At 32.4% G+C, this 26,165-nt stretch overlaps 1 protein-coding gene across 1 annotated transcript in view; it reads right to left on the bottom strand.

Annotated features, from left to right (window-relative positions):
• LOC145688051 (inactive phospholipase C-like protein 2) overlaps positions 1-26,165 on the bottom strand; it is a 662,718-nt gene that overhangs the window by 29,345 nt on the left and 607,208 nt on the right. The window contains exons 13-16 of the mRNA XM_081761756.1: positions 22,112-22,220; positions 8,120-8,296; positions 4,271-4,368; positions 570-656 (exon numbers count right to left, since the gene is read on the bottom strand). Coding sequence (XP_081617882.1) covers positions 570-656; positions 4,271-4,368; positions 8,120-8,296; positions 22,112-22,220 — 471 coding nt within the window. The remainder of the gene's footprint in view (positions 1-569; positions 657-4,270; positions 4,369-8,119; positions 8,297-22,111; positions 22,221-26,165) is intronic.

The following is a 26,165-nucleotide window of genomic DNA, read 5'->3' on the forward strand; positions in this document are numbered from 1 at the left end:
TTCATTTCAATCATAAACAGAATGTTCATGAATATTGATGTAGGAATTATCGATGTCTTGATGTCTAAGAAAAAGTTAGTTATTGCTATTAGTACGATACCTCTCACGGACATAACAGAAAGTATGGCGAAAGCTAAAGCAGAGATGAGGAAAAGAAGAGTACAAAGTCAATAGCCAAAGAAAAAGTCAGCTCAAAACCTTAATTTGCAGAACTTGACTGAAACTGAGTGCAGAATAATAATCCAAACACAAGGGAAAGAGTGAGAAACGTAAGCTAAGTTACAAGAATAGTAAAATTCATAAAAATTCCGAAAATATTAAACACCTACAAAATTACACAAGAGAAAGTATTAAACTGCACTGATAGTAATTAATTTCAAATTCAGTGAGACTAACAAATGAACAAAAAACTGAAAATTCGTTTTGGAAGTTACGTGGAAAACGTTTATAATGTATAATATGACTGTGTATCACGCACGAACGTTGACTTACGAAAGCTTTAACTCTTGTTAAAAATAATAACTGATGGAATTCTATACTAAATTACCAGCATAAAACATTTTTATTACCTTCAAGTGTTCATCAATCTGTTTCAAACCAACCGTCCGAACGTCTGTGTGGAGTTTGTCAGCTTTGGATTTCTTCTTCATAAGCTTCTGTAAAGTTATTCACAGCATATTATGCATTTCGATTAAAAGTTGCACAATAAACAATTGGCATATATATATATATTAGCACTTGAATTGTTAATAAAATAAACCATAAACCATAAAATAAACCAAGACACCACAACTTGTTTAGCGATGGTATTTGATCAGAATAACACTTACGTAACAAATTAACTACATAAATAGCAGACCTAACGATTTTGAAGCTTAGGTACATGTTAAGTCGTGTAAAGTAAACTGAAGTACTTACGGAAGATTTAGTTCTTGGTTAAGAAAATAATTTTTATTTTTCAGACTTTGATGAGTGTATATAAAAACATGAACTACTATACACACATTTTGAACCAAATTTTGCAAAACGCGTAACATTTTATTTACCGATATCTCAAAACGTAAAGATAGTTTAACCAAAAACTTGATAATCTTGAAAAGTAAAAAATAAAGTCATTCAATTCTTGCCTGTTATTTATTCTTATTAAGAATATTATTTTATTAACCACACAGCGGAGAAGAAAGCTTTTTATTACGAACTTAAATTTTAAATGTTCGTGAAAGGCGTAACGAAATGCTACTATAGTAAACATCTAGTTTCATCACACATACATATACAGGGTGTCCGGAATGGGACTGATGGTTTTTAAAAGTGTATAGTTTTAATATGGTCAGAGATGCAGAAGAGAGAAAAAAAAAACATTCATATTGAAGGAAAACTCAAAAAGTTTTGTTCAGCAAATTTTCATACTTGAACAACTACCGGTGACGGCGCTAGTATCGCCGATAAACAAAAATGGCGTCGGCAGTCGAAAAGGCGCAATGCGTGTGGTGGTTTGCAGAGGCAAAAAGTGTTGTTCAAATTCAACGAAACTTTCGACGTGTTTACCACAAAGATCCTCTATCACGCAACAGTATTCAGGCATGGAAGGATCATTTTTTATCAACGGGGAGTGTAGTGAAACAACAACGGTGGTAAATCGCGTGTGTCAGAAGAAAATGTGGAAGCAATACGAGAGTGTTTCTCACGTAGCTCGAGAAGTCAATTCGCGCAGCAAGCGGAGCAATTGGCAATTCCAAAGTCAACAGTGCACGATGTGGTACACAAATGATTACGTTTGCGCGTGTATAAGGTGCAATTGTTGCGAGAAATTAATCCCAACGATAAGTCACAGAGACCAGCATTTCCTACCGAAATTCTGGGCCGGATTGATTATGACCATAATTTCCTATTAAACTTTGTTTCTTCTGATGAGGCAACTTTTCACTTGTCTGGCTGTGTTAACAGACACAATGTTAGGATATAGGGATCTGAGAATCCGCATGTGTACATAGAACATTGTAGAGGCAGTTCCAAATTGAATGTTTGGTGTGCTTTAACACATAATGCCCCTTCTTTTTCATAGAACAAACCATAACAGGAAATGTGTTCTTAGACATGCTTCAACACTTTGCTGTTCCCCAGTTACAACATTTGCAACCTCAAGTGATATTCCAATTGGATGGTGCCCCGCCACATTGGAGCCTACAAGTGAGGGAGTACCTTGATACTGAATTTCCTGGCCGTTGGATAGGCCATGATGGGCCAAAAAGTGGCCTTCATACTCTCTTGATGTTACCCCCCTGGACTTCTTCCTGTGGGAGTATGTGAAAGACCCTGTGTATTCTGGTGAAAAGGTGCGTAACCTTGATGAACTGAAGAACGGTATTGTTAATGCGATTGCTTCAGTAACACTTCAGATGCTACAGAATACGTGGAGAGGGATTGAATTCAGGGAAGATATTGTAAGAGTTACAAATGGAGCTCACGTGGAGTTACACTGAGTTAGAATGACTTGCAAGTAAGACCAAATAAGCTTTTTTGAGTTCTCCTTTCAAATGCATGTTTTTTCTTCTTCTGTATCTCTGACCATATTAAAACTATACACTTTTAAAAAACACCAGTCCTATTCCGAACACCCTGCATAATACATCAGATGTCATTTGCAAAGCTTCTTTCGTGTTATTTCTTTATTTCAATCAAAAAATAGTCAGCTCTTCTGTATCTACTCCTAAAGCGGAGGGAATGATTAAGAAGAAAGAAATATTAGATATTCATTTACTTATTGCCAATGCTCAAAATACACTCTTGTAAATACAGTTGAAAGAATAATGCGAAACATATCTATGTATAAGATATGGATAGTAATTGTTAAAATCACCGTTACGTGTTATGATATTAACGGATTGTTTCCATTAACGAACTCGACCGAGGAAATCCCTCCAGTTATCTGTTGCAAAAAGTACAATTCAAAAATTTGCTCTTATGTATGGGATAAGGGCTATATATAGTCAACGCTCAATTCGCCGTTAACCGTTAAAATGTTAATGGATTGACTCCATTAACGAACTCGACAGAGGAAATCCCTCCAGCTATCTGTTGCAAAAAATATAATTCAAAAATTTGCTCTTATGTATGGGATATGGGCTATATATAGCCAACGCTCAAGTCGCCGTTAACCGTTAAAATGTTAACGGATTGACTCCATTAACGAACTCGACAGAGGAAATCCCTCCAGTTATCTGTTGCAAAAAATACAATTCAAAAATTTGCTCTTATGTATGGGATATGGGCTATATATAGCCAACGCTCAAGTCGCCGTAAACCGTTAAAATTTTAACGGATTGACTCCATTAACGGAAGTCGACCAAAATTATTACTCTATCTATTGCAGAGAACAGAGTACTAAACAATTGCATCCGTTCAAGAGTTATCGTGCAGAGTAACGGACGGACAGATATTTTAATAGCACAATCTTATAAATTCTACTGAGTGATCCTAACAATTGTCATCAGTGTAGGGATAACGAATAATAATTCACTATTCAGCATCATATTATTAGGTTTTTGTTAATCTTTCTAAACAGTATACACTATAGTGTCCATGTCCCTGTACAGTGTGGACAATATAGATTCACCTGTTTCATTAAAAATATCAAGGTAAAGATAAAACAAACCCGGGTTCGATTCCCGGCGGGAACTCATGTGGTTCGGATTCCACGTTAATCGTTAGGTCCATGTCTTACATAGCCTCGCTGCTGAACGAGACGTTAAACTCAAAATCAACTCAACTCAAGATTCAAAACAAAAAAAAAAAAAATAAATAAATAAATAAATAAATAAAAAGTAACTGGTACACCTTTTGTTTAGAAAAAGCAGATGTGAAACTAAGAATCAACATTTCCATAACCTCATCATAGAGAGAATTATTCACTTGTTCCCTTGAACGCAGAATAACAACTAAAATCTCATTTTATCCCATTGTAATGTCAACTTAAGTATTGGTGTGATACTTTAGAAGACATTTATACGATTATACTTCAATTTGGTACGTAAGTGTTATCAGAGATATAACGAAATCCAAAAACATCAATAAAAATGATTAGCTAAGTAAATAAAGGAAAAAAAAAAGAAAAACTTAAATACTACTTAAGAGCAAGAAAGTGTGTAACAATTTATTCCTTCTATTGAAAATATAAACATCCATTTTTGTTTTCATTCATGCTGATCAGAAGTAAAGCTATTACAAGACTGTCACCACACCAAACATGCGAATCAAAAGTCCTACTCACCCCACCACCTTTCTTGTTAGTTATAGCTACATGGACAAAGAGGGAAGAGTTCTCTAAAGGCTCTCCCGTATTGGATAACAAGCGAATGTGTCGATACCCTGAGGACAGAAAGAGAAAGATACACTACTAGCGATCAGTCTTCCCATTTCCTTACTCTACGTGACTAAAAAATCTTAGAACGTGGATAATTTCAATATATTACATATAGAAGTTTATACTATTCTTGTAAATTATTTACTTTAACTACACATTACGATGTAATTAATTAATTATACTAAAGTACGGTTCTCGTTCGTCCCATTCTTTTTGGAACATTTCTAAATTATTGTATGATATATCAAGATAAATATTCTGCTCATCTGGTAGTGTGTATGCTATGATACACAGGAAAAAAATATGGGGTATTATTGTCGTAAAAATGAAAGAAACACATCAGAAAAACTTGAAACGGTCTTTTATTTAGTGAAGACTTAAGAATTTCAAGAGATCTGACTCAATATTTGCCCTGAGTGTGGTTTTAACAGTCTTTCCAAGTGCAATTTATCGTAAATAAAATTTTAATTCATTGTAATTGCGTTGCTTGTGTAATGTGTTATATATATATATATATACGATGGTCTCTAGAAAAGTTTCTACAAACTACTACTTATAGAGATGCCAGTATTCCGCTATTACAACATTCGGAGGAATAGACGTTTCTGTTTAAATTAATTTTGATTGTTAATTTAAACCGATTCGTTTATTCTTCACATCAGTTTGGATATGTAGTTTTGTGTGAGAAATAGAGATTTCCTGTGAATACTTTGTGCTTTTTTTTTTTTTTTTTTTTTTTTTTTTTTTTTTTTTTTTTGCGATTTCAAATGAAGTTTAACACCAAAACATTGCATCCAGTGACTTTGTTTGTATTTTAGAGATAAAGCATTATCTAATAGGAATGTGTACAATTGGTTATCCTGATTCCATCAAGGTTGCACATTTCTCAATAATGAATTTCTTGAAGGTCTTCCATTCACGTGTGTTCTAGTCAGTAACGTTGATACTGTGCGTGAAATGATTAAGAGAGATCGGCATGTGACATACTGGGAGATTCAGACATCCTATGAACGCTGACACGAATGCAATACATGTGACTTTTCATAATCACCTGAATGTACGGAAACTTTCAAACCATTGGATCCACAACTTGACCGAAGCTCAAAAACAGAATCATGTTAAATGGTGTAAAAAATGCTCAAAACTTCAACCGATGTAACTCAAATATGGTATACTACATTGTTACAGGAAATGAAACTTGGTTCTATTCACATGAACCAGAAACTAAACAGCAATTCGCTGTTTAGGTATTTCAAATTGAACCGAAATCAACAACTTTCCAACAGCAAAACCAGAATTCAAGGCGTGCTACCAAGCAAAGGATTGGTTATTTCCTTGGTTGCATCGTGCATATGGCAATAATAGCTTTAGAAGATAAAAAATAACTGTAAATGCTGAGTGATACACAACAATTTGTTTGCCAGAGGTCCCCAAAGAATTGTGTAAAACAAATCCAAATCGTAACATGATTCTTTACTATCACAACGCCAGTTTCCACTCAGCGCACTAAACTGTTGATTATTTTCAGAAAACATGTTGATTTAACTACTCATTGTCCGTACTCAGGCGATTTAATACCCAATGACTTCTTTTTGTTACCATACATGAAAAATAAGATGCATGGTGAGCGATTTTTGTCGCCTGAAGCATTTCGAACAGCGGTTTCTGATGCATTGCTTCAAATTACTATGAAGAATAAACGAATAGGCTTAAAAAAAATATTCTAATATAATTTAAACATAGAAAAGTATATTCTTCCGACTTCTATAATATTGAAACGCTAACGTTACTGTATATAGTATTTCCAGAATCCTCGTATTGCGTATTACAGTATCATGGAAAAGAGGCAAATAAAATCGCATGTGCTAGCTCTAATGATGATATTTCAAACCTCCACAATTGACAAAAAATGGTCTGTTCAAACGGCTTTTAATAGAAAACGGTAGATTTTAATTCAAACTGTATGCAAGCACTGTATGCATTCTTTAATTCGAGTGTATATGTAAGAAAATATTCGATTTGTTTCAAACATTTTGTACTAAAATGTATCTTTTCCCCCTCAAAATGACATTCAAAATAAAATAAAAAAGTAAGCTTAATGCATGGAACACTACTTCTTTGGCCCTTCTGCACTGGAAGAGCTTGATTTTCGTCAAGATATTAAATACTGTGATATTAAATACCTTACTTGTGACTTAGTAAAATAATATAATACTTCTAGAAAGAAAGCGAAAACGGTTTTAAACATCCTTTTCAGACCATTTGAAAAAGTTTAAAGGTCTTTTAACAATGAGAAAAAAAAAAAGTAATAATTGCTTATAATTGTTTGTACAAGTGAAGATCGAAAAAAACAATGATTTTGAATTTATAGCTTCTAGTCAAAAAAAAAAGCGTAATTTCCCATTTTGTCTTTTAACCTAATTTCGTTTTCAGTCTTTTCAACTTAATCTGTTTTAAAGAAAAATCGTCACCCTTTATTGTAACCGAATGCCAAAACTTTAACGAAATAATTTAAGTCAATCAAGCACAAAACTTAAAAACTGCCATAACTTAATAAAATTTTAAAGAATGTAGTAACTTTTCTACACGTACTACAATATAAATGAACTTGACATATGCTTTCGGTAAAGGCACGTATATGAAATTCTTTTAGTTCTATATGCACTTTAGTGTTCTTGTTTTCTGTGTAGCATCCCCTAAATTAAATACCGTTATTAAATATACCGGATGTTTCAGAATTCATGTTTCCACGTTTGAGATGTGATTCTACTTACGGAAACAAACCAAAGAAAAAATGCTATGCAAAGGAAGCTCAATTAAATTTCATTTCTAAGCTGTGTGACATAGTAGGGAAAATGAACTTTAGGTACCATATACAACTCTGCTGACTTTGAGGAAAGCGGTGTGGCAACTTTTCGTAAATGCCATATATGAACAAACCAATAGTACACAAATAACCTTGAGAAACTGGAGAAGGAGTTTTTAATAGAAAGCACAGAATATTGTATAATCTTCCAAGCAAAGAGACACCAATATGAATGTTTCTTGCTCAATATCTTTCATATTTAGAATTAGGTATTATTTATTGATTAGATCAAACATGACTTTTTTTTTTAATTGTTCACACTACCTCTAAAAAAGCTGATTTTCTTTCCCTATATGATCTGACGATAATTTTCCCACATATTGCAAAGCCTGCAACTCAGAAACGAAGCTGACTTTTGACTTCTCTTCATATAGTCTTTCTGGTTTGGATTTGTGAGTAGTATCACCTTCTAAATCTTGTCACAGGAATTATAAATCACCCTATGCGATACGAAAATATATCTTTATCACTTGAGCATAACCTATTTTAACTTACATGTTTAAAAGATAGGAGTGGCCTCGCTGTAGCCTTTCTCGCCTTTGGTGCGATCGGTCCCGGGTTCAATTCCCGGTGGGGACACTTGGTCGGAAAGGTGAAACAGTCTTTTCAGGCCAGCCATCCTGAATGAGACTTTCCCTGTGTTTTTCTCATTCATAGCAGGAAAATGCCGGGATGGTACCTAACATAATGATCACAGGCCGCCACATTTCTTTTTTCCTCTTCAATTCTCACCGCAGTGTGATCGCCGATGGATACGTGATGGGCTAACATGCCCGTATATGCCGAAAGCCCAAAAATCTAATTCCTAATCTTTAGAAAGAGAAAATTATGTAAATAAAAAAAAGCATGCATTGTGACGTTTTAATCACATTCAAACAAGCAGCTATTACCTGTTTGTAAACATTCAAATGGAATGGTGTATTGACCTATGAAATCGTCTCCGATATAGTCATCGTCTAGAACAACAAACCTAAGAAGAACCAATTCAGGCAACGTCACCTGAAATTCGAAGCTTTCTTCAAAAATAGGGCAATTGCCTTCATTGGAGACCGTCCTTGTCTTTCTTTCTGTAATGATAAAGAACAAAATAATTAGTGTCAGATCACATTTCATTCGTTAACTTATGCACTGTGGGTAATCACTTTAGATGGTACTTTACACATGTGAATCCAGATATATAATAATGACGTGGTCACAGAAATATAAGCATAGAAATTTAAAATCACTTGCAGTTTCAAGTAACAACAAAGGAAGTTCCCAGAATAGGAACAAATTGCAAAGCCAGGGAATTTTGTTAGTTTTATTGTAACAGTAAATACGAGGAGAACTATTACATTTCATACATAAGATTAACATTGTTTCTAGGTACAAATTTTGCATTGTGTTTTTCTTTTTATTTTAATCATGGAGCATTGGTATAATTCCTCATGAGACGGATAATTTAACCATTAAACTAAATCAATTAAAATAATTAAAAGAAGAGTCCAAGGTACACTCAATAATATCTTTCACAAACACATTAAAAGATATAACACCCTTGTGTATACATCGTGTTTCGAAAGGTTATGAACAAACTTGGAGGTAGTTGATTATGTCTAATTAAGAATTTAGACATAAGCAAAGTCAAAGTAAGGCCATAAACAGGGTGTTCTAAAATCTTGGGTCATGCTATTTCATTGAAAAACTGTAAGTGCTTAGAATGGTTATAAGCAGTGGTGCTGTTCTATTTTTTTAACAATCGGTTCTGTATAATTTATATCTAAATATATAACTATAATATATAAATATATAGGTATAATTCTCTTGTGATATGTAGCGACCTATACAGCATACTATATAATACAAGGTGTTATGATGAAAATAGGTAACACATCGAATATCCTGGAAATGAATCGTTGAAGATAAATGGTTGTCAAAAGTATTGCAAAGACCTTTATCCAGCAATGGATAAACAGTTGTTGATAATGTTATGTATGTGTTTCAAATATAAATAACCATCACCACTTCACTCATATAATACTAGTTCTCATTCTTGATATCTGAGCATTTGAGATTAAGAAAAAAACGCTTATACCTTGTTCTGAGAGAGCGTATGTTTAACCCAGTAGCTGTAACAATTTCTAAGAATAAAGACACTTAAAATAAAATTTTCCATTTCCTCCGTCCTCAATTAATCATCTGGTATGTACAGAGCAAAGTAACATTCTTCAAATATGTCAAATTGGTTTTGGCTGTGAAACACTTATATTCTAAAAGCTCTCCCTTGTAGCTGAAATTTGCAATACACACACTTGCTATGCTAATAGAAATACAAGATATATATATAGAAATCTTATCTGCATGATTTATTTTCGATTTCAGAAAATGGGTTCTGCTACGTGAAGTTGGCACCGCTCATGTTTTTGATATAAATTGTTTATAAATCGTGAACAATCAAAAAAATTATGAGAACAATCGTGAACAAACAATGAACAAATGAACTGTATGATTTATTTTCGATTTCCAAAAATGGGTTCTGCCAGGTTCACGGACATATGAGGCAAAGTGGCATAAGTCAGTTTTGAGACATTTTGATATATTGAAACTTTTATTAGAATCGATATAGACAAATCGGTTCTCTCTGTTGCCATCTTTTGGCCTATGGCCTGCTTCTTTTACCCTGAGATACGCAACTTTGCCATCCAACAAGTTATGGTTTCAATTTCACGGAAATGACTTAATCTTATTGTAAAAAAGTTACACCACTTTGCCATCCGATGCCTCATATATCTAATTTGTTTGATTTCTTTCTTTCACTTTTGGCTAGGTCATGATGTATATGTGTGTTTATGTCTGGGTATAACAAACAATTCTGCGAACGCGAAATATTTTAACAACCCGTTCTATCGAACCGGTTCGAACCGGCTGAATAGCACCACTGGTTTTAAGTTAGAAATCAATGATATGGAAGAAGTGAAATGTTGTGGGTGTACATTTAGCACCGTTCGTTATCTTAATGTCCGTCACTTTGGAATCAATTTAAAATTTTTAAACGGGAACATGTCGTGTGATGTGTTTTAGGAGTAGAATTAAGAAAAAAAAAATGGTGAAATTACTTTTGTTAGAGCTGCTTAAAGAAGAATTTGTTACACCCTTAAAGAACAAGGTTTAGCACAGCTGGTTTCATCAATAGGTTTCTGGGGCACGGTAACTGGTACAGTCCCCCTCTAACTGTGTGTGTGTGGTCCCTGGTTCGATCTCATCTCCCATCAAGTGGATTTGGTGGTTGACAAATATCGTGTGCGTTGGTTTCCTAGAGATTCTCTATTTTTTCCTTATTTTCGTTCTACCGCTTCATTCATTTTCATCATCACCATTTTCCCTAGCCTACACGACATAACCGTGGGACGTAAAGCTGAAAGAAATCATTTAATCAATAGATTTCTTTACAAATGTATGGCCTAAAACATTTATCATATCACCAGGGGTGCCTACAGGGCAGTCTTAGGGCGCATATTATATCCATGAGATCTTTTGATGGATAAAGTATAACTGTCCGTCAAGAATGGCAAATGCATCTTATGTTATATAATAATGATGCTTTAAAAAAAATGAGTAAAATTTAGACTATAAAGCAAGTTATCTCGGTTTTATATATTAATGAAATGAGAAAACCACCAATTAAAGTTATTTTTACAGATCAAATCATCTGTAAGTGCGAATTCAATAACATACAAAGATTGAAAAAGTTACTGACTGGACCGGGACTCAAACCAGGAATCTCCGGCGTACTGTACCAATGCGTTAACCACTACGTCACCCAGTCTGCTTCCGTGTATGGACACTGAATTGTCCAAGCACACAGCTAGGCTGTAGTACAAGCCATGTCGTCTGAGTGGAGAGCACCAACTACAAGAGTGAGAAGCTGTTCTGGGAAGCAGACTGGTGGCGTAGTGGGTAAAGCATTGGTACTGTATGCCGGAGATCTCGGTTCGAGTTTCGGTCCAGTCAATTACTTGTTTCACTCTTTGTAAGTTATCTTGGTTCTGTTAGAATCGAACCAATTCCGGTCTTCTCTACTACTTCTTTCTTTCTTTCTTTCTTTCTTTCTTTCTTTATTTATTTATTTATTTATTTATTTATTTATTTATTTTTTTTTTTTGTGGGGAGGGACAGTGCATTTTAGGGAGACTGCGTTCTTGAACTTGAGAGGGATGGATGCTACAATACATGATTCTGTTTCGTTTGAAAATTTTGAGTGATTCCGAAATGTCAAACAAGATGAGGACAGTGTCAAGTATACAACCTTAACATTTCTCCACTCACATCGGTGGTTTCTACTCCGCAACCACCTCTAGCACTTACTATTTGCCAGTTCAAAATTCCGTCCAAGATTTTTAGAATACCATGTATTTGGCTTAGTCGACTCTTGGCTTTGCTGAGCTTAAGCTGTCTATCAAACTCACTGATATGGCATAAGGAATTGTCTCTTAAAGTTTGGCTGTAACCCTATGAAACTATCATATACTGTAATGTTGCAAATTATTTTTATTGCTACTTTCTCGTATTTCCTAAGTCATGATAATAAACAAATAAACGATACAATATTTTGTAACAATTAAAAATAAATGAATTATAGAAGCTATCTTCCCATTTAAGGCTTATGTAGCTAAATTGAAATATAGTAACTCCATTTTAATTAGGATTGTTCTCCTAGAATACGTAGAGGACATTCAGGAGGTACAAGATGAGGACATTTTCAAGTATACCAGCTATTTATGAGTGGCTATTTATACCAGCTATTTCCTCATAATATTTATGTAGGAAATTTTCTATTCTATTGACACATTTATTATAACACACATGTAATTATACCAAATAATATGACACATAACAATACTTAAACATGTACGGCAATGGCTCCCCTCATATCATTCAATTCAAACAGAAGCAAGAATGGTATATGTATATATTAACGTTGTAGAAGATTTAAACAATGCACAGTTATAACTTAATGATATACAAAGGAACATAATCTATTTAACACTTTAACATAATCTATCTAATACTTTCATTTTAGAGGCTTAAGCTCAAGGAAAATGAATCCATTCTCTGTTAGATTTGCATAGAGATATTAAGGATAAACAATTAATCTAACACTAATAATTACAAGAACTATGGGAATGAAGCCAATGTGCCAACTGCTACTTAACAGATACTGTTGATAGAAGTGTATCCATTTTTTGTAGTTAAGATTCACAGGAGGAAATACGCAAATTACGAAGAGATTAATTCAAATAAAAGATATCAGATTGAAAAATTTGCTTTCAACGTGATTTCAATTAAAGCAATGAGCAACACTTGTGTACACTCATTATCCTAGATAAAAATTAATCCTACATATTAGATAGAATATGAACTTGTATAAAATTGCCAGCAGACACGATATGATTTCCGAATATGCTGTAAGTTTTTGTACATAAATAGCTGGTATACTTTCACCATTATACAAAGTGTACGAGGAAAGTTTTGTAATACAGTTTTATTTACTTTTTTTTTTTTTTTCAAAATAATTTCTGCCACATTCAATCAACTCCTCCATTCTCCTAAATCAATCGCTAAACCAGATCTGCTATGTTTCACTAGGGAGTGGGGCACACTCGTTGTACCAAGCCCTCAGAAGATCCCAGTCACTGAAAAGCCGCATTCCTTTCAGCTTTTTCAAACGGGATCAGTGCAAAGTCGCAGGGAGCAAGGTGTAGACTGTAAGGAGGATGCTCAAGAAGTTTGTTCTATACTGGTCAAATATTCGGTGCAGGCTTTCGCGCGGTGAGCTGGAGTATTGTCATAATGGTGGAACTAAGTGTCTATTTTTGAATTTGGTCGTAGGTTCTTCACAGATTGGATGACTTTAGGCAGGCACTGTTCAGTGTACTACTTAACTGTGACTGTCTTTTGGGTGTCCAAAATTACACGCTCCACAAGTCAATTCTATTTGAAAAATACAGTTATCATTTTCTTCTTAACTGATCGGGATTTTCTTATAGCAGCAGGTGTATCCTCATCATCAAAAACTCAAAATTTGTTCAGAGTCTTGGCCAGCACATTATAATAGTACAACCAAGTCTCGTCACAAAGTTGTTCACATATCTAGATTGTCTCTTATGAAACAGCATCTCCCGGCATCAGGTCACACATCGTGTCATCTGCTCTTTAGTCAGACTATGCGGCACCTAGAGACAACAAAGTTTCTTCGCGTGCAAATGATCATGCAAAGTCAAACGAATTGCTGGTGCATTTAGGCCTAAAGTATCCTCAATCTGCTGGTAGGTCACTCGTATGCCTTCGTCAAGCAATTTCCTAACAGCAGTAATGTCTTCCTCCGTGACTGACGTTCGTGGCCTTCCCTTCCCCCTTCTCGACGTCTTCCAGAATGAAATTTCCTCTTTGAATTCTCTGTACCACCTGAATATAGTCGTACAATGTGGACAGAGATCATCCAGTGCAAGAGTCATTTGTTCTAAGCACTGGTCTACGTTTAAACCACACGCAAAATTATACCACAAAACTGCTCATACTCCATTTCATGATCAAGATGCCATAGCAAGAACTTTAGACTATCATCGCTAATGAATATCTCAGCCCATCGACTTGGCCCAGTGGTTACTGTGCAAGTGTGAACATGTCTTAGCATGCACCAAGAAACAGACTTCTGTAACACAAGATTGCCTCGTATTGCAAATTTTCCTAGCACCCTTTGTATATGATGGCATTATATTCTGTAAATAATTATCATGAATTTCTGCAGTGGCATTCTTACAAAACTATCAGGTTAAATTTTCGTATGTTCTATATAAAGATCTTCTGTTGTCTGATCTTCTAGTTAAACATACTTTATGTATTTAACAACAACAATAACAAAACAATTTATGCTAAAACCTTAAACTTGATGAAAAGAATCAATAAAAAAAATAACCTTACCTGTATTCACGCGATGTACAAAAGAATGTTCCAAAATTTTTAAACATTCAAACTAAACAAATGATATAGGTAGGTAATTTAGTCAAATTTATTTAAAATGATCAATAAACCAATGCGAATTTTAAACAAAGAAACAAAGGAAAGTCAATTAATAAATTTGAGACACACATAAAACGAAGATCTGACTCATCTCCATCGTCTCGCCAACAAACTGTTTTTATGTCATTTTTTTTTTTTTTTTTCGTACGCTTCTTGTTTCAGATGATCGTCTACTTTTTGCATGAATCGTTTACTTATATACTCGAAACACACTTGTGGTCACTTATGTAAATGATTTTAGGTTTTCAAAAATGTTAGTTTAGCAGTAGAAGGAAAATATACAATTCAACCTCCAATTAATTTTCATTTCATTAATTTAAATTTCTTACATGCACCATCAAATATGCAATTAGTAGCTGTGTATTAAGCATAAAATAAAGAGCTAAAATCGTTATTAGTTACATAAAAATAGTTTCAATTGTTTCCATTATTGCAGTACAGTACCCGACATACTAATTTGCTTGTGCCTTCTTATATGTTTCTACTAAAAAGATATATATCAGAACATCAGGAACACATTATTTTATTTTATTATTTATTCATTTTTTAGTATTAATATCATAGGAAACTTCAAAACAGTCCGATACACTATTTATACTCGAGCTTTGTCTAGTGAGTTTTATATTAATTCAAACCTACTACTTAAGATCGAACACTAATATCCACTTGAAAAGTGGGGTAAACGTTTCATAAACGATGGACTGACAAAAAAAGTCACAACCCGGAAAAGGCGCCATAAAAGAATCCCTCAGAAACCGGAAAGAAACTAAAAACATAATTCTAGTGAAACCACTATTGGGCTAATCACCGACATGCTAAATTATAGTACAGACAGCCTTAAACAAGAAATGATACAAGGGCAAGACGAACAAGAAAATTTTGACATGTAATATAAGACCTTTGATTGAAAGGCACACGAGGAAATAGTGGAAAGTTGAAGAAGTATAATATACAATGTTGGGATTAAGTCAGATAAATAGAAAAGTATTTGAAAACAAGCAGCCAAAAGAAGATTATATGTTGGGTTTTCATCATAGAGAGTTGTAAATCAATGGAGTAAACTGACACAGCTTCATTGCCTTTTTAATACATGTTTCTAACTCTTCTTTCTTTGTGTAAACTTGTTTTGTATGATGAAACAGTTACTATAAAAGCTATCATTTCGTCTACTTTTCATCTAAATTCCTTAAATTCATACTTAAAATACAGGAAAAGAATAATATAAAATAAGGTAAGTACAGGTAGGAAGATTGAAAAAAAGAGAAGGAATAATAAAACCAAAGATGGTAGAAATTAAAGTTAGAGAGTAGAAAGAAGTGTTTCCAATAGTAATGATCTTAAATTTGATGATGAGTGAAGCAACAGATTTAAATTTTAACGGAAATTCATGAAATAATAGAGATAGGAGAACTTTATAAGGAATTGTAACAAGTATACGAGTAGGACAAGAAATCAAACAAGAAACAGAGGTAAAAGAAACAGAGGTAAAAGAAATAAGAAATAAAAGGATGGAAAATTGTTAAAGCCATAATAAAATGATAGTTCGAAAAACATGCGAGAGAACGAAGGTAGAAGGAAACAAAATAGCTCTATGGTGAAACGCTGAGGTCACACAGCTGTTAAAGAGCAGGAGGAATCACAAAAGTAGAAACATACAAGATAAAGGGACGTATAAAGAGAGAAAAAGCAAATTTTCTTGGCTATAACATGAGAGATTGAGGCATGGAGAAATAATTAAAAAAAAAACTGATGAAACAACAAATAGTAAAGAAGAGAAAGAAACATTTGAAGAGTGGAAACGACTTTATGATGAGAAATTTAAAGAAGAAAAGTAAGAATATGGAAATAAAATAGACATGAGAGAGAGACAAACAAGAAATAAACAGAGAAAGAAGGGATAATAATTTAAGAAGCGAAACAAGCAATAAAACTAACAGAAGTAGGGAAAACTAAAGAAGGAAATGGAATAGCATCAAAGTTGGTTGGACAGTAAGGTCTTGAAAGGAAATTGTGGCAAATATATAAGGTGGTATGGGAAATGGAACAAATAATAGAGGAGGGAAAATAGAATATAGTAGCACCAATATACAACAAGGAGAGAAAAAGTATAGAATGAAGAATGGGAAAGCAATATGTTTGTCATCAATAATAATCTTAATCCATATACAAAATAGTTGAAAAGGAAGTAAGAAAACACGCGGAAGAACAATGTTCGTATGAACAAGAAAAAAGATACAAAATTATACATATAGCTCATGAAGAGTGATGGAAAATGTAACGAAATATAAACGAGAGCTCAAGGTTTTATAGATCGAACCTCTGGTATTAATAATGCGAAAATAAGGCAAATATATCAAAACATTACATAGGAAAAGTATTAGAGAAAATAATAAGAGTAACTTGTATATTACGAGGTGTAGTTGGGAAAGTAGAATTACTAGAAAATAAACAACAATCTACGTGGAAAAAAGGTTTTGAAACAAGATGATAGTTTGAGTTAGCTGTTAATTATACTAGTAGTTGAATAAAATAATATACTAGTAGTTGATAAAAGTGCAATAATGAACGTAGGCAATTGAAATTAAAAGTAAGACATTGAAATGTGCAAATGATCTACAGACACTAACGTATGCATATAATGTAGCACTGAAGCAATAGCGAATGAAGTAACAAAGTTGCAGAAACTAATATACCAATGCAGTTCTAGTTGGAAAATGGAGGAATTGAGATGAGTTGAAAGAAAAGTAAAATATTGTATATAAGTAACAAAGAAGCAAATGGTATATAAAACGAATAGAGATAGAATAAATGTATTTAAATATATAGTAGTAATATTTACTAGGGAAACTAAAAAGAAAAAAATAAATTAAACTTAGAATACAATCAATAATACAAATGTACTACCAAATGGGTAAAACAATTTTAGAAAAAAAAAGGAAACATTGATACCGAAAAAAACAACAACAATATAGAAATGAGTACTTGCCTGTTTTACTGTACAGAGCTGCCGGTTAGCCGATAGCAGCCGAAATAGGAAGTAAAGTAACAGCTGTACAAATGAAATTTTTCAGAAAAATAGCAAACTTGGCAATTAGGAATAAAATAAGAGAAGGGCTTAAGCGAGAGTCAATAATAATAATAGAAGAAAGTCAGGTAGAATAAGGGAATAAGGGATGAATAAGGGAATAATACTACTAACAACAATATAGATAAGAACAATATGAAGAAGAAGAAAAAACAGAAGAATATGAGTGGAGGCAGAAAGATAACGGAAATGAGAGAGGTGCCACAATACAGGAAGAAATGATAAAAATTTGTCAAGGTCCCTATGCTATAAGGAATAACAAAAGAAAATAGGTGAAAGTGAGTGAATGAAGCATTATACCATGAACTATGTTTATTATTATGCATAGATATACATTATTGCTCCCTCTTTCCCCACCACACGCTATTTTTATTCAGTATGTATTTATTGTTTAAACTATAAGTTTATTTCTTTATTTTAAGACATTTCTAGAACATACATGTTTGATGTCACTTTCGTTGAGCACTTTTCAAATATAATTCGATTCTTCTACTCTTTCCTTTCTTCTGAACACTTCGGGATGGACAAGAAACAAAAACTCGATTAAACTCTTTAAACAACACTTCTTGTTCTGTACTTATATTTAAAAGACGAGTGGCAATTATTATTTTGTTTATTTTATTTCTTTTTAATTGTATCGAATCTCAACTATCTTCAGCGTTGATATATATTCGTTCTTGTCATCCACGTACTTATACAATTTACATTCCATCGACACTAGTGTTTCATTATACAACGTGACCCAAAAGTAGTTATACAATACCGTACTGATCAGATCAATGCATTTTATATAATTTCTTATTGTTATCCATTAGGGAGACTTAGTTTCTTTATTATTTGCTGGTAATGTCCTTTTACTTACACCTTAAGCTCGGAAGACGAAGCAAATAAACCTATAAGCTAGAATGTTATACTTGATCAACGCAGGGGTGTATACCTACTTTTGGGCCACCCATTGACATTTTTTCTTCATGTTATACATCAGTATTTAGCCAGTTTAAAAAATCCAATTCATTGTTCATTCGATTTATTTTCTTATTCTATATTCAGTTTTCAAGTTGTTATTATTACTATTATTATTATTAACTATTCTGCCTTTTGGCAGGTTCTGAGACTAATGAGTTTTCTTCTAATTCTTTTTAATTTAAAGTTTGGGTCTGGTAATGTTTATTCCATGTTTCTCGATTTTCAGCTTCCTCTTTTAACTCCCAATATTTTCTTCTATTTTTCAAATCGTCGCTCACTTTTGCTATTCTTCGCTTTCCTTCCATCTTTCCTTCTATGGTGGTAAGAAGAAGATAATTTCTTCGCAAGATGTATCCAATCCAATTGTCCTTTCTACGAAGATTGGTGGCTAGAAGTGTCCTCTTCTCTCCTACCTGTTTTAAACATCTTCGTTTGTGACTTTTTCCGTCCATTTTATCTTCTCCATCTTCCTCGAACACCACATTTCGAAGCTCACTAAATATTTCTTCTCTAATTTCCGCAATGTCCAAATCTCTGAACTATAAAGTCCAATACTCCATATATGGCACTTGACTAACTTCTTCCTAAGTCCAATATTAAGGCTGCTATTTAAGAGTGACCTTTTCTTGTTGAATGCTTCTTTGGCTATGGCAATTCTCGAACTGATCTCCTTGGTGCAGTAAGAGTCTTTCGTCAAAATACTTTCCTATATTCGAAGTTAGCTCCACATTTTTGTTTATATGCGTTATTATTATTATTATTAATTCAAGATCATGCTAGTAATTACTTCATTCAATTCCAAAATAACTTCTGTAACCTCTAAACTTGATTTTGCTAGTAACGTATTAGTAAAACGATGAAGAGAGAGACAGACAGAAGTGCATTAATTCGCAATATAATCTCTGCCACTTAGAATTAACTATTAAAATTATAGAGGCCTTTGGAAACCTCACGTTATCAAGATCTTAGATCCATGACATGTGTTCCTTATTTTATCCATTCGAAATTGTGTGTTGACTTCAATTTTTATTTATATATATATATATATATATATATATATATATATATATATATATATATATATATATATATATATATATATATATATATATATATATATATATATATATATATATATATATATATATATATATATATTTTTTTTTGTGACATGTTTTCCAAAATTTCAAAATCAATATTGGAAAATTACTGTTATGTTACGTATTGTTGTAGAAGTATGTCTTCCAGATGCAGTCCTTTTCCCACAAAATCAGTTCAGATTACTTCTTTTATATCTTCTTATTGTCGATTAGTTACATCTATGACTATCACAATAGAATTTAAATAAGCATTTAGCAATTATCACACCGATTCATTATAAGTTGTTTCATGGACAATAATTTGTTATGGCATACTTTATTTTTTTCCATCTTATTTTTATTCATTTATTTCTTTTCTTAAATTTCTTTGCAATAGTTTCTACCTTTTTTTAAAAAAAAATAGAAAGAAAAAAGATATATGTTCGGTAAAAGCTGACAGTTACTTCATACTTTTGAAAGGTACTAAGTTAAACACCAGTTTCCAATATATTAAATTATCGGAACAAGTTATTTAATTGATGACAGGTCACATAAATCCGAAAGAAAGAGAAATCTTTTGTTCTAATGTACTTACGATTTTAAATTTCTTTACATGTATTTGCTTATTCTGTATCCGCAGTTTCAAATTAACTCACTTTATTTTAGATACAATTGAAGCTTCATTTTTGGCTATTTATAGAATATAATATAATCTTCCAAGTGAATCCTTATAAAATTTTACAATTAAATTGTTTATCACTATTTTAGATTAGAATGGTTAAATGTATTATTGTTTTCTTTCTTTGTTTTCCTTTTTGTTGTCTCAATATGAATTTTTAAGCACAATATAATTCAATAGTTGACTATTGTATTTTATTTTTCTGTAGAAGATCATTTTTATCATTGTCTTACATTTATTCTTCTGGGTTTCCTTTTTGTGCTTTTCTTCTAAAGGTTATTCCTGTCACTGTCTTAATAATTTATTTATTCTTCTTCTGGATGTCTTCTCGTGTCTTGCAAATAGAACTTTCCACAAATTATAGCAATGGTAATAGCACAACTACTTATTTCTATAGTCTTCTATAGTACTTGATACTCGATATTCACATTATTATAAACTTGACCCTTCCCTACAAATAAGAACGTGATTTTCAAAACCTATAAATAATTCACTATCGTGCATTTTTTTTCTATTTTCTTTCTGTTTGCATGTTTATGTGTTTGCGTGAAGTTCCTGTAGGAAATCATTTCATTTTCTGTTCATACAGTTTCTTGAAATTCAGTATTATCAGAAATATACTTCTTTTTTTTTCGTATTTCAACTTCTTATGCAGACTGGGATTCATTAGGTACACATATATTGTAATACCATCATGTCACTGAATTGTTTTCCTCACAGAGGAAAGGTTCATTTTGATTTGATAAGTTTCAAACAAAGTTTCTCATTTACTAACGTAACCTTAGTATTACAAACCCCATTTAGCTTTTGTTCTTGTTTTATTTCGTATGGAATTATTTGTGCTTTCTGTTCTTCCACCCTCGGATTGAAACGCTTATAAAATGAAGATTAAAACCGCATTAAACCGGGAACACAATACTTTACAATTGCATTAGCATTTCCTGTATTTTCGTTAGCTTGTAGATTGTTATACGAGTAGCAACTTGGCAATGTCTTCTAAACTGAGTAAAACTGTGGTTCCTTTACATATTTCCTTCTTGTAAATGAGTTAAAACAGAGTTTCTCAACTTATAGTATGCGTACCACTGGTAATATACGAGCTGCTGTTGGTGGTACGTACGACTTATGATGGTATTAATGTTACATATGTTTTGGTGGTAGGGAGTGGAAAAGGTTGAAAGCCTCTGTGTCAAAAGAAACTTTTTAATTCTTCCGCAAGTCATCTGTAGCGATAATAGGACTCGATTTGTGTTTCTGGGACATTTATTGTCTTAATACTTAGGTTTTTTTTTTTTTTTTTTTTTTTTTTTTTTTTTTTTTTTTTAATATGTGTTCCCATTTCATTTTGACAGTGCTTCTGGCTGAGAGACCTACCCTGTCGTGTATCTGAAATATTCTCTATAGGTAAGAAAGTAACTAAATAAAAAGAAAAAATATACAGATTTGCTTACATGCAATTTCTCGCTTCAGAATGGCTCAGATTTTGGATTAGCACCGAAATATTGATTATTCACGGGTAAATAAATATAGGACAAATTCCCTCTCCAAATGCACGGATACTTACAATTTCTACATTCTTCGTTTTATTGCTACTTGCTTTTTGTTGTTCACTGTTGTATCACCGAACTTTTTCCATTGTTACTTACAAAGGAGAAAAGTTAGTGTAAAGGGTTGATACATAATGCTGTATTACGAATTTACACAGATAACTGGTGGATGAATTTACTGGACTAGATCACAAAATCATCTATATCCGCTGTTACTTCTTGCATTAGAGTCACCTAATTTTTGAGAAATATTGAATTTTATGTTAGATCAGGATTACAAATTTGACGATCTCGGAGCATCTAATATCTTAAAAGAATATTTATTATTTTGAAACTGAATTCCCTTATTTCCTATTTTTAAATTTAAGGGAGAAATGATACGAATATAATGATTAATTTTGTAAAGAACAGTTATTTCATCTACATTAATTCTCTAAGGCGACGACAACTATATGACACATACTTACCAGTACAATCTGCTGGAATGCCAAATACTTGTACTAAAACGTATGGATCTATCACATCACCTTTGGCAGTAGAACCCCTAGGCCTGGGTAAATGTTGGCCACTGATTATCTGCAAGATTGGTAATAGAGGGTCAAGAAAATAGAAACCCCATGCCGTATTCACACGAATATAAGCCGCGATCTCCCCAAAAATTTGGCCTATAAGCGGCTTAATAACTTTATCTCCTGTAATCAAGTTACAGTCATATCATCTGTTCAGTGTCCAGTGAGACTATATAGTTGATAAACTAATTTCCTCTGTCACAAATTATGCACTGATTCAAAGAACACGTCTCTAAATTAAGGGGTATAATGATTGATTTAAGAGGTGGTGAACTTTGGTCTTGAAAACCAGAAGTTAGTGGCAATGTAAACTGATATGCTGACTAAATATTGTGTAGCCAACCATAGTCTTGGGCTGAAAAAGACTTTTTTTTGTTTTTGTTTACTCATAAAATGATTGAATAACAGTATTTTTCTAATAAGCGTTACATAAGCAAAACTATAAAATATCTAAAAGCTACATTAATACCTATGTTGCTGACACGGCATATCAAATCCTATTTCTGGGAATCTCCTTTCCCGTTCTCATATATATTATCCACAACATGTAATTCTAAATTTTCTTGTATGAAATAATAAATATTAATAGAAACGGGCACACAAAGCAAGCAATAAAAACTTTAGTATGGTTTATCACTACAAACTATAGGACAACAATTTGGAAGAGTTATTACTTATAAAAGTTTCATTTATTACAGTATGAGATTATACTTTAGAGATGCGGCTTATAATCAGTAAATACGACGATGTATATCAATTCAAGTTATTTTACCTATCGAAACTGAAAATAGACTGAATTCCTTTCAGGATTATTTGAAATCTTGCAAGTTCCTTAATATTATTCAAAAAAAAGACAAAAAGTACGTAATATTTAGTGAAATATTATACAGTTCAAAGTTAAATATTAGCAGTCGAAATATTAGCAGAAAGCTGAACAAACGATTTAACATACACTATTTCTTTCATATTAGTCACCGACAATGTACAAATAAGTTTTAATAGAAAAATAACAATTCATTCTCCATTTTTTTTCTTTTATATCTAGTAACAGCTTAGAAAGATAATCTGTTTGAGAAGATTTGATTCTTTCTTTCAGTCACTGATCTTGATCGTTCAAAAGTGAAGTGATATGTATATAATTCTTTTATTTATTTATTTATTTCCTTCTTTCCTTTCTTGAAATTTGGTTGGTATTGTTTAACAATACGTCTGCAACGTTTCCAAACCAAAATAAAGTAACATACCCAACATCTTAAACTAACAACATAAAATGAAAATGAAGAAAGTCAGGAAGAATAAACGTATGTGATTCTAAAGTTGATGAATAAAAATGCTTCCTTTTTAAGATTAAGGTTAAAATATTCCGTAAACTGTAAGGTAAATCTTTAAAGAATTGCTACAATCTGCGAATACTCTGCTGATATCAGTGACAAACTCTTCATTTGAGAGTATGTGTCTTGGGCTACCTCACTAAAACGTTTCCTATATGGGGTCGTAAACTTATATGCAGAGGTAACATTTGTGTTAGACTTTATCTTGTAGGAATATATCTGGTAAGAATATACTATAAGATATTCTACGGTTTCTGCCGATAGTGTAACTTTTGTTTCAAAGGAGTCATTTTCTTAAGTCTCAAAGATGCAACTATGAACACGGCAATTAATTGGTGAAGTGTGACTAGAAAGTGGAAATGACTATCTTTCTTTGATTCGAGTTTTTAACATATAAGAATGTTTAGTTCTGCACATTTATTTTACGACTTATTTTATAGTTTAAATTTCCTTCTGTAGTGCACAGTTACAATGAAATCAATACACGATATAAATATGTTAATAAATACATTATATTCTAACAATGGAAGAGGTTTCTCTTTATGATACAGATTTATCTTGTGATATGGTAGCATATCGATGGTAACATGGCATAGTATTGTGAGGTAATTAGGAAGCTATCTGAATTAAAAGGTATCGTATTCTATTAGAATGCATTGACTATGCATCATTTACTTGCATGATTGCATTTGTCCAGCCAATGTGTGCCATTTGTTCGTCAAAAGTCTCGCGTGCTCAGAAACCACAATATTTTGTTTTAATTTACGTATATTCGATTAATTCCATAAATACAACAGTAATGAACTCGATTTATCCAAGAAAATACTTGAAGAAAACTCAGTCGTTAGAAAAGCATCAAAGACCCTGCCAACATGTTATATGTTCTAAATCATCTGATCACTAAAAATTTGTATTATACAATAATATGAAACAAACAGCAATTATTATACGTATTACTTTACAAAGTAAACAGGTTCCAACAAATTAATCTAAGGTTAGAGCACAGAGTTGAAATCAGCCAGCATAAAACTTAGACGACACAGACTCATCAAGACTGATTGGCTTCTTTTTGATACTCTAGTTATAGTCCGAGGAATCTTGTTTTTGCATTTTCTTCTTTCACGTGTATCTTTTATATTTAATTTTGTAATTAAATTATTGCATATTTATATTCCTTATTCAGTATATCCAATTCAAGCCAATTATTGGGTTTGTGTTATGGCCAGGAACGTTCTTATCCTATGCTTCCTTTTTCTTCATAACGCACTTCCTTTTATTTATTTTCTTTTTTTCAAATGTTCTGTTGTTCTCATCGACGTTATATTTTGATGTATTTCTATGTTGCGTATGACTTAGTTTCATGTAGAAAAACGAAGTATTCAGAATATCTGAATATTCCTATCTTCCCTTGCTACTGAAAGATATAGTTCTTTTATTGCTACTGACATAGATATATTTCTTTCTTGGACATTCATATTCTGGAGCCGTGTGCCTTATAATAATTGTACTAGTAATTCTAGAATTAAATTTTTGGTTTCTTTCATTAGGTAGTTCAATAAAGACGGTTTTGAAATTTCAGAACACTCAACGAGCCGAGCATTATTTGAATGATCAAAAATGTTTTTCCTTTATGTTGTAGAGACTTCATTCTTTACATTACTGTTCATTCAGTAATATACTTGTTCATTCACTTTTTTTTTTTTTTTTTTTTTTTTTTTCAGTTTGGAATAATGTATCTTAACTGCCATGGGAAGTTATACAATATTGTATCTGGTTTTATACGCAAGAGGTCCCGATTTTTAGGCCTTTTCGGTACACGCGCAATGTTTTGCTTCATTATTTTTGAGGCCAACATTTTAGAAGCTTTCCGTTTCGATGTAATGTGATTCTGTCCAATGTACTAAATTACAATTATTGAATGCTTTCATTAGTTCTCTTTGAATATTTTAATTAATATATTTACTTTTTGTTTCACAATTCGTTTCTGAGTATCACATACGAAATAATTCTAATATATAGTTTCACTTCTATCTTCAATAATATATACTGTATATTTCTAAGTGTAGACAAAGCAGAATTGCTCTTTCTCATTCATCCATTATGAAGTCCTATATTCATGTTATCACACATTTGCCCATAAACAGATTTTTCTTCTGATTAATCATTTTTGTTATTATTTTCTTTTGGAAAAAGATTAAAAACCATCTTCATTAATTTTCATTGCACATTGGAGAACTGATGTATAAATTATTATAATTTTCTGTTAGTATTCACTACACTTCAGCTAATTTAGGTGAACCAATTGTTGATGTTAGTTAGAATATAGAACTCATGAAATTCCATATCACACACATATATATATACTGTATTTGTATATTAACGTATATACGTATATGTTAATACTCAGTATTTTCTACTGGCTCATTTATTGCTACATATAGAAATACGCGTTTAAATTAACTATTTTCTGTTGACGTTACACTGTATATTGCGTTTAAGTAAAAGCAAAACACACTGAAAAACTGTGTATAATATATAATGCTTAAGTCTAGAGTAGCATTATACTAACCCAGATATTCCTTGAAGGTCTTAGAAATTAAATTTTCGAAATCCTTTTATAT

Source organism: Thermobia domestica, chromosome 6 (assembly GCF_964235325.1).
Source record: "Thermobia domestica chromosome 6, izTheDome1.hap1.1, whole genome shotgun sequence".
Classification (NCBI taxonomy): domain Eukaryota; kingdom Metazoa; phylum Arthropoda; class Insecta; order Zygentoma; family Lepismatidae; genus Thermobia; species Thermobia domestica.